This window comes from Schistocerca serialis, chromosome 5, assembly GCF_023864345.2.
Source record: "Schistocerca serialis cubense isolate TAMUIC-IGC-003099 chromosome 5, iqSchSeri2.2, whole genome shotgun sequence".
NCBI classification, from domain to species: domain Eukaryota; kingdom Metazoa; phylum Arthropoda; class Insecta; order Orthoptera; family Acrididae; genus Schistocerca; species Schistocerca serialis.
Window position 1 is genome coordinate 439884561 of NC_064642.1, and position 15906 is coordinate 439900466.

Here is a 15906-nt window from a genome sequence, read left to right on the forward strand (position 1 = left end):
GCTTGTTTGGCGCTTCGATATACAACAAGTGTTTAATTGGCGCGGCAGTGGACTACAGCCACGTTTCTCTCACAGTTCAAAACGTCAATGTCCATACATAATGGCAATTTTTGCTTTTCGTTTTTACCTTTCCTTATAGCATTTTTCACTTGCTTCGCCGTAACTGACAAAAGCCGCTGGTGTGCGCAGGCCGGCCCCGGCCAGAGGTGACGTGGTGGCAGGGCGGGCTACTGCGCGACGCCTCCATCGACCTGGTGACGGACGCGGTGACCGTCAACCGGTGGTTCGTGTCGAGCGTGCCGCGCTCGCTGTGGAACAGCCACGTCGAGTGCCGCGCCACCTCCTCCAGCCTCATGCGGCCGCTCGTCAAGAGGGTCCACCTGGACGTCTACCGTGAGTACCAGCCGTAGCACCGCTGTAGCAGCGGCCTCAGACACTGTGCAGATGACGCAGCTATTAATAATGTAGTATAAAATAAATAATAAATAAATAAAATAAAATATTAATTATTGTATATGTATGATAGTGATTGGTTGCAATTAATATTTGCTTACCTGGAACGTGGACGTTTAATTATTTGGTATCAGACGCTTGACAATGGCTTTTTCGTAAATGCAATGTTATTCGTAGTTGACCGTGAAATGTGACTCAAATAATCGGACTTCGTATTTAAATCGTTTCCAAAGACCGCTAATATTAGAATAATTTGCCAGCCATGTCAATAAGTCGTACAGAGGTGACTGTCTATTTCATAAACATAGAATCTTTACAGAGTCGAGTGCCTAGTGAGATTGCAACTCGCAGTGTTCTCATATAACATCAAATATGGCGGTGTGCCAGTTAATAAAATATAAGGGCTTCCCGCACCAGCTATTGTTCAAGACCTACTTCTTCTTAATGAAACATAAGAGTGTCGTAATTGTATTTTTGTTTTATCAGCGACATAGCGCTGCAGTTCTGTGCCAAAGGCTTTATTTATTTGTCAGAGATTAATTATTTAATTAAGATTTCGCGTTTACGAGGAAACTCACGCACGCCATGCAAATGTGCCTTTATAGTAGTACCGCATGAAAAAAAAGGAAAACTTCGCAAATACTCGGTAAGATCGTTTGAGGGAAGGTGAACTTCCACTGGTCGCGCGGCTCGTCCCGTCGGGGGTTCTAATCCTCCCTCGTGCATGGGTGTGTGTGTTGTCCTCAGCGTAAGTTAAAGTTAGATTAAGTACTGTCTAAGTCTAGGGACCGATGTCCACGGCAGTTTGGTCCCGTAGGAACTTACAACAAATTTCCGAGGTGAACTTCTTGGCCGAGACAGATGTAGACAACCTTTATTGTTCAATACCGGTTTCAGTAAGTGTGGTTTTTTCAGATCTCGATAGAAGACTATAACACGTCTCCTGTACCAGCTGTACAACAACTCTTTCTAAAACATTGACAGGTAAGTGAGGGATGAGATGAAAACGATGCATCGGTAAGTCAACGTTAAAACCACAACATTCTACATCTACATCTGCATCTACATCTACATCCATACTCCGCAAGCCACCTGACGATGTGTGGCGGAGGGTCCTTTGAGTATCTCTATCGGTTCTCCCTTCTATTCCAGCCTTGTATTGTTCGTGGAAAGAAATATTGTCGGTATGCCTCTGTGTGGGCTCTAATCTCTCTGATTTTATCCTCGTGGTCTCTTCGAGAGCCGAGCGGTTTTAAGCGCTTCAGTCCGGAACCGCGCTGCTGCTACGGTCGCAGGTTCGAATCCTGCCTCGGGCATGGGTGTGTGTGATGTCCTTAGGTTAGTTAGGTTTAAGTAGTTCTAAGTCTAGGGGACTGGTGACCTCTGATGTTAAGTCCCATAGTGCTTAGAGCCATTTGAACCATTTTCTCATCGAGAGATATACGTAGGAGGGGGCAATATACTGCTTGACTCCTCGGTGAAGGTATGTTCTCGAAACTTCAACAAAAGCCCGTACCGAGCGTCTCTCTTCCACAGTCTTCCACTGGAGTTTATCTATCATCTCCGTAACGCTTTCGCAATTACTAAATGATTCTGTAACGAAGCGCGCTGCTCTCCGTTGGATCTTCTCTATCTCTTCTATCAACCCCATCTGGTACGGATCCCACACCGGTGAGCAGTATTCAAGCAGTAGGCGAACAGGTGTACTGTAACTTACTTCCTTTGTTTTCGGATTGCATTTCCTTAGGATTCAGAGTACTTCGCGAAATGATAGTGTCCCTAGCACACACTACTTCATTGCAGCCCTTATAGTGGTGACTGGCCGCAATGAAGTACACACTAAGGTCTGGTATGGGACTTATCGATGCATTGTTCATCTTGTCTCTCGCATACAGTACATGGTAGTATTTTAGAGAGAGTTCTTGATCAGTGCGTGTGGGAGACATTTTATAACCCTCCATCGAGGTCTGACGATTGGTAACCATGGTCACCGAAACCGAAATCGACAGTAAAGATTGTTTACAAGCGATCTTGGCTAGAATTTCAGCTTCTCCCTGGCAATTACTACAGATCGCCTCTTACCACTTAAGATGAGTAAACTGATTAAGTAAGATACTGGTATGATTTCAATGTGGTCCAGTCTTCATCAACACTATTCTAAATGAAAGGTATAAATTAATTCTTGAGGGTACTTTTGTTCTGTCGTTGTTACTTCAAAAATTTGTGTTTTTCTTTAACCAGACCCGTTTCGGTTTATTGAGGTAAAGCATCATCAGTGGTCTGCAATTAAGTCATTTGCAATTTCATTTGCTTTAATATCGAAAAAAAGTTCGCTAACAATATGTTGGTTTGTACTTACGATGATGTTCGCTTGATTTCTCGCTTACATCTGGAAATGCCGTCTGCTAGTACATTGTTGATATTTTCCTTCTTTAGGCACTGGTAGTTCTGGTTTGATTTTTAGGTGTTCTGCAGCACTATTCATTTCTTGCATGGTGAGAAAAACATAAGAAATGCGTAGTACTGCCAGAAAACTAAAAATTAGACCACAGCTACCAGAAGAAAAATATCAACAACATGATAGCAGACGGCATTTCCCGATGTAAGCGAGAAATCAAGCGAACATCACCGTTAGTATGAACCAAAATATTCTTAACGAACTCTTTTCCGATCTTAAAGCAAATCAAAATGTAAATAACTTAATTGCAGACCACTGATGATGCTTTACATCAATAAACCGAAACGCGCCTGGAGAAAAAAAACACACATAACACAGCTCCTAAGTAAATGGCACCAACATGTGTCCAAGATACGAAGAGAAATTTTAATTTTATGACGTAATTAACCAAAACTGTATCGTTTTAGCAACTGCATGAGGTTTTACACAAACTGAAACATTCGGAAACAACGTTGTAATATGGCTGTGAACTCATACTTCACGTTACAACATGGCCTCATGTTTAATTCCATAACTTTTGCAGTCAAATTCATCAAAATTAAAATTAGTTAAAACTTCACTGAAGGGTTTCCCATCCAAACAGATTCTAACACAACCACTGTGAGCCATTTTTACAACATAATTCTACATTCTTACATCTTTTATTACCAGTCCACGAGCAGCTCATCTCGACTCCGTCCGTTTCGTCTTCACATCAGCCCCAATCTGACTAACACGGTCGCCCTTCCTGCTCAACCACTCGCCTATTCACACCGAGTTGTGGCGGTGGTGGTGGTTGGTGGAGGGGGGGGGGGGGGGGTTCATTCCGCATTGACCACCCTGACAGCCCCTAGTTTGTTAAGTTGGACTAACTTTGCCCCCAGTTTCTCTTTGCTTACCAAACTAAGTTGGCACTACCCTACACTACTACCACTATCCCTGGATAACCACGATTTCAATATAGGCAGACATTTATTTCATTCACACTTTCATGCACTCACACAAACCCTGTTGGAAAATTGTTAGATGGAAAGAAGGAAGGTGACACAATTAAGACACAAAAGATTCCTACCTTCCTAGTCATGAGCCCAAGTACGACTATAAAAACTGAAAACTGTGAGAAAAATTAATCATTTCTTAACTAAAGATACCAAATTTATTTCAAGAGAGAAACAACAAATGAAGCGAAACAACAGTTACGTTTGAACTGGAACTGACTGGTGCTATGCACTACCCAAAGAGTTAATTCATCTAGGTTAATGAGCACTACTTGCACAAAATCGTGTCTCATAATCTCATACTATACACACTCAAGCTATAAAGGTACAGTAACAAGATTGGCAGATGCATTTAAACGAGACCAGGGGTGTCCAGCCACTAGTGAACGGGCCGCATGCGGCCCAAAGCAAGTATCAACGCTATCAAAAATGGTTCAAATGGCTCTGAGCACTATGGGACTTAACAGCTATGGTCATCAGTCCCCTAAAACGTAGAACTACTTAAACCTAACCAACCTTTTTTTTTCTCGAACTCGGGACCTTTGCCTCTCGCGGGCAAGTGCTCTACCAACTTCTCTTTTTTCTTTTTCTTTTTTTTTTTTTTTTTGGAGTGAGGGTTTTTTATTTATTTATTTATTTATTTTATATGAAGAAAGGTAGGAGAAACAGAAACCTGTATTATTCACAAAATACACATAGTACGTCCTGGCCCATGATAAGTGTCCTGGAAGGAACCTCGCTGCCGTCCTACCATGCAGCATGAAATAACAACAAAATCAAAGTGGGGCCACCTCCGGCACCCTAAAGAAAAGTATTTATGGATATGAAAACAAAATTTGAAGTACATCCATTTGCTAACTGTTCAAGCGTGAGTTTTTCGTAGGTCGCATACTCGCATAGTGTTCTTAGTCGATCACATTACTTGGTCGGTTTCACAACGAAAGCACCGCCGCTCATCTTTGCGCACCCGGCACACCCCAAGTATATGGCAGGTCCGCAAAAACCGTTACTAGGAAATTGGCATACCAATCCTTGTACTTTTGTAGCCATAATAGTTTTGTGTGTCCATTTGCAAGTATTGCCAGTAATCCAGGACGTTCAGTAAGTTCGTACGTGTGTCTCTATAGATGTAATGGACCGTCATACCTGTGATCCACGCCACTGCGATCGTCTTTATTACGCGGAAAATACGTTTCCTCTGGAAAAAATACTATATCAGAACAGACTGCTGTATAGACAGTGCGCCGCGTGAACGCTGTTATCTATCTTGCGAGAGTTCAGACAGCCAATGCCTCGCCGCAGACCAGCCGATGGTCGTCCGTATCCAGCACGCCGCATTGCTGACACAAGGGCGAATCCGCCAAATGTATTGCGTACTTTTTATCATTTGTAGGGTATTTTCGGTTGACGACAATGTACCATGTTGACCTGACAGATGTAGGTAGGTGGGGGTGGTGGACCGTGCGCCACACCACGTGCCAATTAACAGCTGGATGTTTGCGTTCCACCCTACTCCGGGCGATCTGTCGAAGAAGCAGATGGTACACGTCCTTCGATGTCGACTGTCGGGTCGTCGGTAAACGCTCTCGAACTTAACTGTGTTCCACGATGAACGTGCGCACATACGTTAAAGGGGGTGATATATGGCCGACACTGACTGGAGGAAGGTGCGATGTTGGTATGAGTTCTTCGATGATTGTCCCCGTAAGCGAGTGATTCCTGTTGCGCCACCGTTTGAGCATAGTATTAATATACATGGCACGCGTCTTCTCGTGCACGTTCACTAAACCAACGCCCCCCTCTCGCGCTGGGAGGGTAAGCGTGTTGTACTGTACCTTAAAGAGTTGTCCCAGGCAGACATAGTACCCAAAAGCCGCGTGAATCCTAATAGGCCTCGTGCGCGTTAAGGGGAGAAGGTGTGTAAGGTGGCACATCATGGGCGCCAGATAAAGGTTGACGAGTAACACTCGCTGCAGCATATCCATCGACCGTAGGGCGTTTAGTTGTACTGCCGTGCGGACTCTGAGTAACAGTCTTCGGTAGTTGTCCGCAGCCGTTCTCGCTGTCTCTTTATGAAAGGTGATACCCAAACAGCGGAGGGTTTCCACCGCAGGTAAGGGTCCTTCCGTTCCTGGTTCTAGTCCACGCCCCACATGCACGAATTGTGATCCAGCTGCCATCCCATACGTCTGTAGCCAATCCAGTGCTGTTTGAGTCTCCCTCTCATTCCGTACGAGGAACACAACATCATCCGCGTATGCTCTGCATTTGAATGACAATTGCTGTAGGGAGATCCCGGTAAGACGGCGGCGAAGGCCTGCGAGGCACGGTTCTAAAGCGATCGCATAAAGGAGGATCGACGAGGGGCAACCCTGTCTCACTGATCTTAAGATCTTAAAATACTCAGTTCTCCCGCATCACAGAATTGGTCAATAATGGCGTGACACCCATCCTGTTCATCACCGCCGCGAGGTGCACATGATCCACGCTATCAAAAGCGTGATGGAAATCTACTGCAACCATCGCCCCCCGGAGGCGGCATGCAGCCGCGAGGGCGACGACGTCACGATAATCTCCCAAGGCTGTGTGGATATTACAGATGCCGCCAAGACAAGTCTGATCGGTATGTATTCGATTCTCCAGCGACTTTTTGATACGTTTTCCCAGGATGCGCATGATGATCTTGTAGTCATTACTAAGGAGGGTCAAGGGGCGATAATCACAAGGCCGTTTGCCACCTCGGGGCTTCGGTATTGGTATAATTAGCCCTTCCTTGAATTGAATGTGAACCGGTACTTCTCGCCGCAGAAGCTCATTAAACATACATAGCCACATCGGTGTCATAATGGTCACAAAGGCACGGTAAAATTCCAACGGGAATCCGTCTGGACCTGGGGACTTGTTGCAAGCACCTCGTGTAATCGCTTCCTCCAGCTCTTCACACGTAATTTCAGATAACCCGTCCGCTTCCCCGTTCACACTCGTCGCGTCTGGGATCTCTTCCAGGACGTTCCCCAGCTCCCTCTGACCCTCCCCGTTGCTCGCGTAGAATCTGCTAAAATGATCCGTGAACGCCTGTGCTATGCCCCTTTGTATTGTAAAACGACGGCCATCGCCGAGATCGATCTCATGTATCAAATTCCTGCGTCTTCTTCGTCTTTCCCTTATCACATAATGCATCGAGGGGACATCGTTGGGCAGGAAATCCTGCGACCTCCCGCGTATCATCGTACCTGCCATCCTGTGCGTCGCAAGCTGTACCAGCTTCGCCTTAACTCGGTGGACGGCCGTCTGGCGTTCTGGTGTAGGTGGTTGAGCTAACAGTTCCTGAAGAGCCGTAAAGTAAAACTCAGTGGTCGTGCGCTGCCATTGAGAAACCTCCTTCCCGTAACCTATTAACGTGCTCCGTAAAGCTGGCTTCGCACACTCGATCCACCACTGCAGGACAGAACCGACAGAATTTCGTCGACGGAGGCAGCCATGCCACGCGTCCTCCACCATGCGTCGGCACTCTGCATCACGCTGGTGGGAGATGTTCATCTTCCAATTACCCCTCCGTCTCCATACCTGCTGTCTATCAGAGTTAACCGTACAAATATACGCCTCGTGGTCTGTAAACGGTGTCGGCCATATTTCTGCGTCCACCGTCGACGTTGCTAACGCCCTTGAAACGTAGATCCGGTCCAAACGGCCCGCGGAGTGACTAGTAAAATATGTATATCCTGGTTGGTTGCGATACTTCAGGTCCCATGTATCGACTAATTCCATCCCGTTGACCAGCTCCTGAAGTTCTTGGCTAGTAGTATAGTTAGGTTGTTGGTCCTTTCTATCGAGCACACAATTAAAATCTCCGCCGAGTATGCAACAATCGTATCGTCCCTGGAACAACGGTGTAACCTCATGGGCGTAAAAACCGCTCTGTCCCTTCTCTTATCCGAGCCTGACGTTGCATATATGTTGATCAAACGTATTCCACCTATGGTCACGGCCGTACCACGGGCAGAAGGCAAATACTCTACTTCATCTGCAGGTATCCCTTCCTTTAATAGTATAGCTGTGCCAACGCCCCTCTCGTCACACGGGGAACAATAAATGTCGTACCCGTAAAAGTCCGAGGGGGGAAGTACCCGAACTCCTTGTAATAGTGCTATGTCTAAATCCGCAGCGTTTATAATGTCACTGAGCATCTTGATTTTTACCGGCGTCCCAATGCTATTAATGTTAACAGACCCTATCCGATAAGCTTGTTGCATGGTTGTCAACGTAGATAGGGCACCGTACGGTCGCTAATTCTTCCGTACATAGGCTGCTGTCCCGCCGTCCTCTCATATGGTCTGCCGTTATTCCGTGCACTCTGCCGGTCTTACACGGGGAGAGTGCGTGGGAGCAGTTCCTCCGGCATCATCTGTTCCCCACGGGGATGGGTCTTCTGACCAGTCCCCTAGTGTCCCATCATTGTCGTGTGTTGTAGGCGCCGTAGCCTCCTCAGTAGCCTGTTGCCGTCTATCGAGCTCCTTCGCTGTGTCTGGAGCATCGTCAGCGGTAGGTCGAGTCGCCGTCCCGCTGGCCACCGTTGCATCCACGCTAGTCAGTTCTTCTGTATCCATGGTCGTCTGTTCTGTACCCATAAACTTCTTAGAATTGTCTGCTAGATCAGAGTGGTCGTTCTCCACCGTGAGGCGGCGCTTCTTCCGGCATTTTGGTGATCGCTGTTTACGTTGCCGGGCCTTGGAATCAGAGGTCAGCATGGTCTCCAGTTCTTTCGGTTCTGTCCTGGGGGACATCGGAATCATGCGCCGTCGTATGATCGACGTCTCCATACGCCCATTTCTCAGCCACGTGGAATAGGACCGTTCCGTAAGGACGCAGGGCATCTCTCACCAATTCTTCTGGCACTTCGAATGGAAGCTCAAAGACGCGGATCGTTCGGAGGCCCATGCCGGCGTGTTCAACTGTTACCGCTCCAACATTCCCGTCAGAATGACAGAAACGAAGTCCTTGTCGGTGTCGAAGTAGTAGTTCGTCACATGCCGCTTCATTTATGAGCTTGACATAGACCACGCTGCTGACTATAGATAAGTGTATTCCAACTAGAACGTCAGGTTCGATTTTCACCTCGTCCCGTAAATAACGTTCGATCTCGTAAGCCTTCGGTCGAGCATATTCGTTAACAAAACTAAATTTCAGTGTCGATTGGCGGAACGACAAGGCCATGATTCGTTCTATGTATACCGCCATACACCGCTACACACTTAACGTAAACACCTCTCGCGCAGACGTGCGGCAGGGACGTAAACACCGTCCGAACCACTGCACCGCCGAAGGCTGACTGCTAAGGACATCACACAACACCCAGTCATCACGAGGCAGAGAAAATCCTAGACCCCGCCGGGAATCGAACCCGGGAACCCGGGCGCGGGAAGCGAGAACGCTACCGCACGACCACGAGCTGCGGACATCAACGCTATCCAAGAAGGTAGCGCCTACATACGCTTGAAAAAAAAAAAAAAAAAAAAAAAAAAAAAAAAAAAAAAAAAAAACATTACATAAAATTCGTTTTATGTAACGTTGTGATAAACTGAATATTTTCAATTTGAAACTCCCGTTACACAATGACATTAGCACATTGGTCGAATTGGTTCACGACGGTGGTTTGTTTTATGCCTAGCGGTTATTGTTAGTACTAAGTACATTAAGTGCGGACCGCGGGACTGCTACGGTCGCAGGTTCGAATCCTGTCTCGGGCATGGGTGTGTGTGATGTCCTTAGGTTAGTTAGGTTGAAGTAGGTTCTAGGGGACTTAAGACCTAAGATGTTGAGTCCCATAGTGCTCAGAGCCATTTGAACCATTAAGTGCGGCCCAAAAACAGTCGTCTTCTTCCAAGGTGCCCAGGCAATGGTTGGGCAACCCTGCACTAGGCTATCCCCACTGCTCTGACACTGGAAGTGAATAGGAAGGCGAACGAAACCCACAGAATTGACACGTACATATTTAGAAAAGTGAGGTTTTCATAAGGCTTGCAATTCCACAAAGGCCTTAGTGAGTAGCCTGGACTTGCCCAGTTTCTGTCAATATTTACACACGTGCGGGTACCTCTGCACAGTGCCATCCATACACTGGCTGCCGCTGCCTGCACTCATCAGCCTAGTTTACTTCGCCGCCACTCCCCTCTCCACACCCTCACTGTCCTTGAAACCCCACTGGCCTCAGCCGCTCACCAGAGACCTTCGCAATTTGTAACCACGGGTATGTCGATACCCTAGAAACCATCAATGTATCCGCTGCACAACATGTGTATTTCATTACTGTCTGAACTGTTATCGTATACTCCTACAATGACGAACTCGTGTACCTCAAATAAGTGACGGGAATGCAACCAGGTGGCGTCGTCGACAACCGCCAATATTTCGACAGGAGCACATACTGCCATTTTCAAGGTATAAATGCAGCGAGTAGGAAGAACCGATCCTCGTAAGAGAAATGAGAGCTCGTACGGAAAGATATAGGCGTTGGTATTTTCCGGGCGCTGTTAGAGATTGGAGTAATAGAGAATTATTGTGAAGGTGGTTCGTTGAACCCTCTGCAGGATTTGCAGAGTAAGTGTGAGTTGAAGAATATCTGTAGTAAATGTAGTTCTCAGAACTTATCAAAAATGAAATTAATAATATTAATAAGCAACGGGTGAGGCAGAATAATCTCTGTTGCTCTGGTTTTTGATAACGGAGGGAGCAGGATTCCATGCAGAGTTCAAACAAAACCACCATCTCTATAAGGTTACTTGATAATTTAATTTCGACAGCTTCCTTAATAATACTGTACCAGTAACTGGCAGTACATACCAGAATTTCCATGTTGTTCTATTCCATAGGATCGCCGGTGCCAAGAGAATGTTCTGCAAAGGCGGATTTTCTGGGCTGTTGTAAGCATGTGTGCCGCCTATGCTCAGTTCACCGGATCTCCACATTCCTAATAGTCTGACCCGTGTATAACGTATCACTGCTGCAAGGAATGCGGTAGGTGGTGGTGGTGGTTAGTGTTTAACATCCCGTCGACAACGAGGTCATTAGAGACGGAGCGCAAGCTCGGGTTAGGGAAGGATTGGGAAGGAAATCGGCCGTGCCCTTTCAAAGGAACCATCTCGGCATTCGCCTGAAACGATTTAGGGAAATCACGGAAAACCTAAATCAGGATGGCCGGAGACGGGATTGAACCGTCGTCCTACCGAATGCGAGTCCAGTGTGCTAACCACTGCGCCACCTCGGTCGGTGAATGCGGTAGACACCCGCCTTGTGGAAACCCAGATCATCCTTTAAGCAAGCTAAAATGACCTTGATCTTGGAAGGTGATCGGAAAACATACTTCACATGATATTTCGGCAAAGGTACGACCATTCCTGTTTCAAATACTCCCTGCATAATGCAAACACAGGCCATAAATTTTGGTTCCATTTAGAATTATGTCCACTCGCCCAGTGAACAGTTGGTCGATAGAGTAACACTCGTCTGGTCTGCATTTCACTATAACCATTATCACGAGAGGTGACTTCGAGATGAGCTAACTAAGCTGTCAGACTTTCAGTATCCCCGATGACATTGCCCTTTTGAACGAAGGTACGAGATACTACTTAACGTTCATCCGGACGGTCTCAGCCAGCAGATACAAGTCAGTGAGTCGGCTCCCTACAAACAGGATGTCCTAGTGTAGCATCTACCTTCCTCCTGACCAACAAATCAACGAAGGGAAGTCAGCCATCCTTAATCACCTCCATTCTGAAACAAATGTTCGGGTGCAGTGAATTCTGGTGTTCTAAAAAATCTTGCAAGTTCTCACTGCCATGAGGCCAAACAACAAGAGTATCGTGTACACATCTGAAAAAAAAAAAACACGCAAGTGTCAAAGCTGCCCACTCCAGGGCACATCCCTGGAAACTTCCATAAATCAATTGGGAATATTAGGTGACAGCGATCTTCCCACTGCTGCTCCATATGTCTGCTCGTAGTACCTGTAGCCTGTTACCTTACGCATAAAGTGTTTTGCTTGAGGGTGTGGCACATAATTCAGGTAGCACGTGAAGCAGGTAGCACTGTGCGGTCTTAATACGGAGTCTCCATCTTAAGCCGCTATCAGATTACTCGGGCACCATTAGGCGCGCGCAGTCGTCGCCTGCCGAGAGGCCGGCGGTATTCGGCGCTCGTTGTGGGGGCGGCCGGGCGTGTTTCGGTCGTCGGGATGCCGTAACGACGTTTTCGGACGGCCCGCGTCCCCACCCCGAGCGCCAGCAACCGTCCTCGTCTGGCGCGGTGGCGGCTAAGCTTGCTAATGAGTTTAGGGCTCATGTTGCGAGCCCGCATAGGCCGCTTAAAGCGGAGCGTTTCAGAATGTGCGCCGCCCGTGTCTTATGCGGGCTTATTTTGGCCGCCTCCCGGACCCTGTAATGCCATTTTACGATAAAGTAACCTCCAAGATGGCGATTATTATAGGATTAAGCCTGTTTACCTCCATGGTAATTTCCTTGAGCCGCACTTGATACCATTTTTGGGAATAGTTGTGGTTACTTGTAATGCTTTCTTTGTTCATTGTGGCCTACTATGAGGCTAAGAATCGGAGTACAGGTGTATCGCAGTTCTCAGTCTGTCGCTTTAACACGTTTTTGAGCAAAATTTACACGTGTTCGACACTGTGTCAACCGTTGGATGTATCTAAATTGTTATATTACACTTATAAAATCAGGTTCGCCTAAATCGCTTGTAAATCTTAATATTAGTTACCGGTTTCGACAGATAGGTCCTGTCATCGTTGGATGTGAAAGTTTAATAAACGAACATTCCAAGTGAAGATGGCTTATTCATATATGATTTCATAGAAACGCTGTATGTATTACTGAAGCATTAGAACGTACATTGATTTGCAGAAGTTTATGGTCTTTAAAAACTTGCAAGTCACATCGTGACGATGCTTCACTTTACAATAAAAGATATCAAGGAACATCATCAGAATATAAAGCGCAAAATATTATAAATATAAAACACGAATCATGTTGTACTGGCGTCCTAACGTTCTCGTTCGTTTAACACTACTATGGTAAATTAGCCACTACGATATATGCGCAGATGGATCTGTATACACTTGTTTACATTGCAGTACTCAACAATCGATACGTTCACACATAATTTCAAGCTACATCTATCAGAATACAAATTCATTCCTTTCTCAAATCCCAGTAAAACTACTTTTGACAAAATCAGGTAACATTTTTAAGTCACAATTTTACGCTGAACTATATTTTGAAAATATACATTGTCATTTCTTAAAATGTAAAATTTCGGCAAGTATATAGTTCAGATAATTAATCTACACATAGTATATTCATCCACACCAACTGACAAAAGGAATTACCATGATAACTTTATGCTAAATAATATAGACTACTTTCGCACAATGGCTTAAATAAAAGACACTGTGGAGTTCGTGGTATAAAGTCGTTATAATACATCATGTGTACTTAAGATATCATCTATAACCAAAATCTCTGAAATATATCTACGATGTATAGGGCAAGCGGAAAATGTAAATGTAGAATCAAGCTGAAATTTCGTAGCGCACCACAGAGACGGAAAAACTCTGCAATGGATGTTCATGGCTAGTGGTTTCAACAAAATGACATATGTTTAGGTCATGTAAGAAACCTGTATCTTAAAATCCTGTGTAAAGAACTAAAATACTTCAATTATAATGGTAATTACAGTGTTAGACTAATTATACAAAATCACACAAACGGCAATAGAATATAATATCTTGCATGGTATCCGCGGTCATAAATATTATTGTCGTCTTCGACTGTTAAAATACTGTTCACGTGTTATAAAGCCTCCCGTCACGTTTTCCTGTCTGCATACTTATCACAGTGTTTTCCATATGTTCCTTTGTTCCCCTATTCTGCCGAGAACCATGTCATTCCTTACCTTACCAGTCCACGTAATTTTCAACATTCGTCTGTAGCATCACGTCTCAACTGCTTCGATTCTCTTCTGTTCCCGTTTTCACTCAGTCCATGTTCGACTACATACAATGCTGTGGTCCAAACGTACATCTCCAGAAATTTCTTTCTCATATTAAGGTCTATGTTTCTTACCAGTACACTTCTATTCGCCAGGAATGCTCTCTTTGCCCATGCTAGTCTGTTTTCTTATGTCCTCCTAGCTTCGTCCATCAGGGGTTATTTTGCTGCCTAGGTATAAGGATTCCTTAAGATAGTCTGCTTCGTGATCCGCGATTCTGATTTTAATTTCTCACTGGTCTCATTGCTGTTATTTATCGTTACTTTCCCCTTTCTTCGGTTTACTCTCAGTCCATACTCCGTACTCATTCGACTGTATATTCAGTTCAACATAGCCTGTCAGTATTTATTTTTCTACAGAGCGAGGTGGCGCAGTGGTTAGCACACTGGACTCGCATTCGGGAGAACGACGGTTGAATCCCGCGTTCGGCCAGCCTGATTTAGGTTTTCCGTGATATCCCTAAATCGCTCCAGGCAAATGGTTCCTTTGAAAGGGCACGGCCGACATCCTTCCCTAATCCGGTGACCTCGCTGTCTGGTCTCCTCCCCAAACAGCCCAACCCACTCTTCTGTTCTTCTGGACATGTCGAAAGAACAGACACCATTCTGATCCAACAGCGACAATAAATTAAGTCACAAACGAATTACACACGTTGGCTAGAAGTGGACATTGATTTAAATTGTTGGGGACGTTGAAAATTTGTGGCGAATCGAGATTCGAACCCAGATTTCTTGCTTACTGCTTAAGTGCACTTACTACTGCGCCATCTGGACACTATGGCCATTGCAGCTGCACAGGCTACCATAGCATGCATCCTGTCAGACCCAAATTGTCAAACCGTTCACACAACGTTACGAATGTAGTGCACCCAGCCTATTATCCTCATTATTTGCAGTATTCCGCCGATTGCTGTAGAGTTGAGGCCTGTTGTACATCCACGCTGAAGAGGTTATTGGCGGTACTGAGATCATTAACAAAACAAAGGAGGGAATATCTTCACCAAACAACTTTCATAGACGGTATACATGAAGAAAAGTGACAGTGAAAGTATTAGTGAGAGTAAAGTCTCCATAACAGTGAAACGAGATACCTCAATAATAAGAAATACATAAACTATGTTCATTGTGCATGGATAATTAAATAAAAGAAACACTAGTGCCAAAAATAAAGTGAAATTTTGTATGCCAGTTGTTATCTGACCTATGACAACAACCTTCATCCATGTAAGTGGATCAGACACGGAATAGAATGCAGAAATACATAGTTTTTAATATAACACACTGACTAAAGGCACTATTACAGTTCGTTAAGGTCCGTACAGTGAATCTGTCATCTGCTTCTCCTACGATTTATTTTATGTGGTCCTTCCACTACAGGTCCCTCCGGATGGCAACTCCTAGCTATTTTATGGTAATAACTGTTTCCAATTATTTATCGCCAATATTGTAATTGTGAAAAGTGGATTTCTACACCTATTAATTTGCAGCACGTTATATTTATTTACGTTCTGAGTCACGTGCCATTGCCTGCACCAATCATCGATCCTCCAGAGGCCTTCCTGCAGTTAACTACACTCTACTCTCCTTCCATGCTTCTTATAGATAGCAGCCAAAATTATCCACTTGGTCATTTATACAGGGTGTTACAAAACGGTACGGCCAAACTTTCAGGAAACATTCCTCCCACACAAATAAAGAAAAGATGTTATGTGGACATGTGTCCGGGAGCGCTTAATTACCATGTTAGAGCTCATTTTAGTTTCGTCAATATGTACTGTACTTCCTCGATTCACCGCCACGATTTCATACGGGTTACTCTACCTGTGCTGCTAGAACATGTGCCTTTACAAGTACGACGCAACATGTGGTTCTTGCACGATGGAGCTCCTGCACATTTCAGTCGAAGTGTTCGTACGCTTCTCAACAACAGATTCGGTGACCGATGGATTGGTAGAGGCGG

General features: G+C 45.2%; 1 protein-coding gene across 1 annotated transcript in view; it reads left to right on the forward strand.

The window, feature by feature from the left end:
• The window catches only part of LOC126481985 (hemicentin-2), a 1625790-nt gene that overhangs the window by 716259 nt on the left and 893625 nt on the right, over window positions 1-15906 (forward strand). Inside the window, exon 5 of the mRNA XM_050105950.1 lies at window positions 190-393. Coding sequence (XP_049961907.1) covers window positions 190-393 — 204 coding nt within the window. The remainder of the gene's footprint in view (window positions 1-189; window positions 394-15906) is intronic.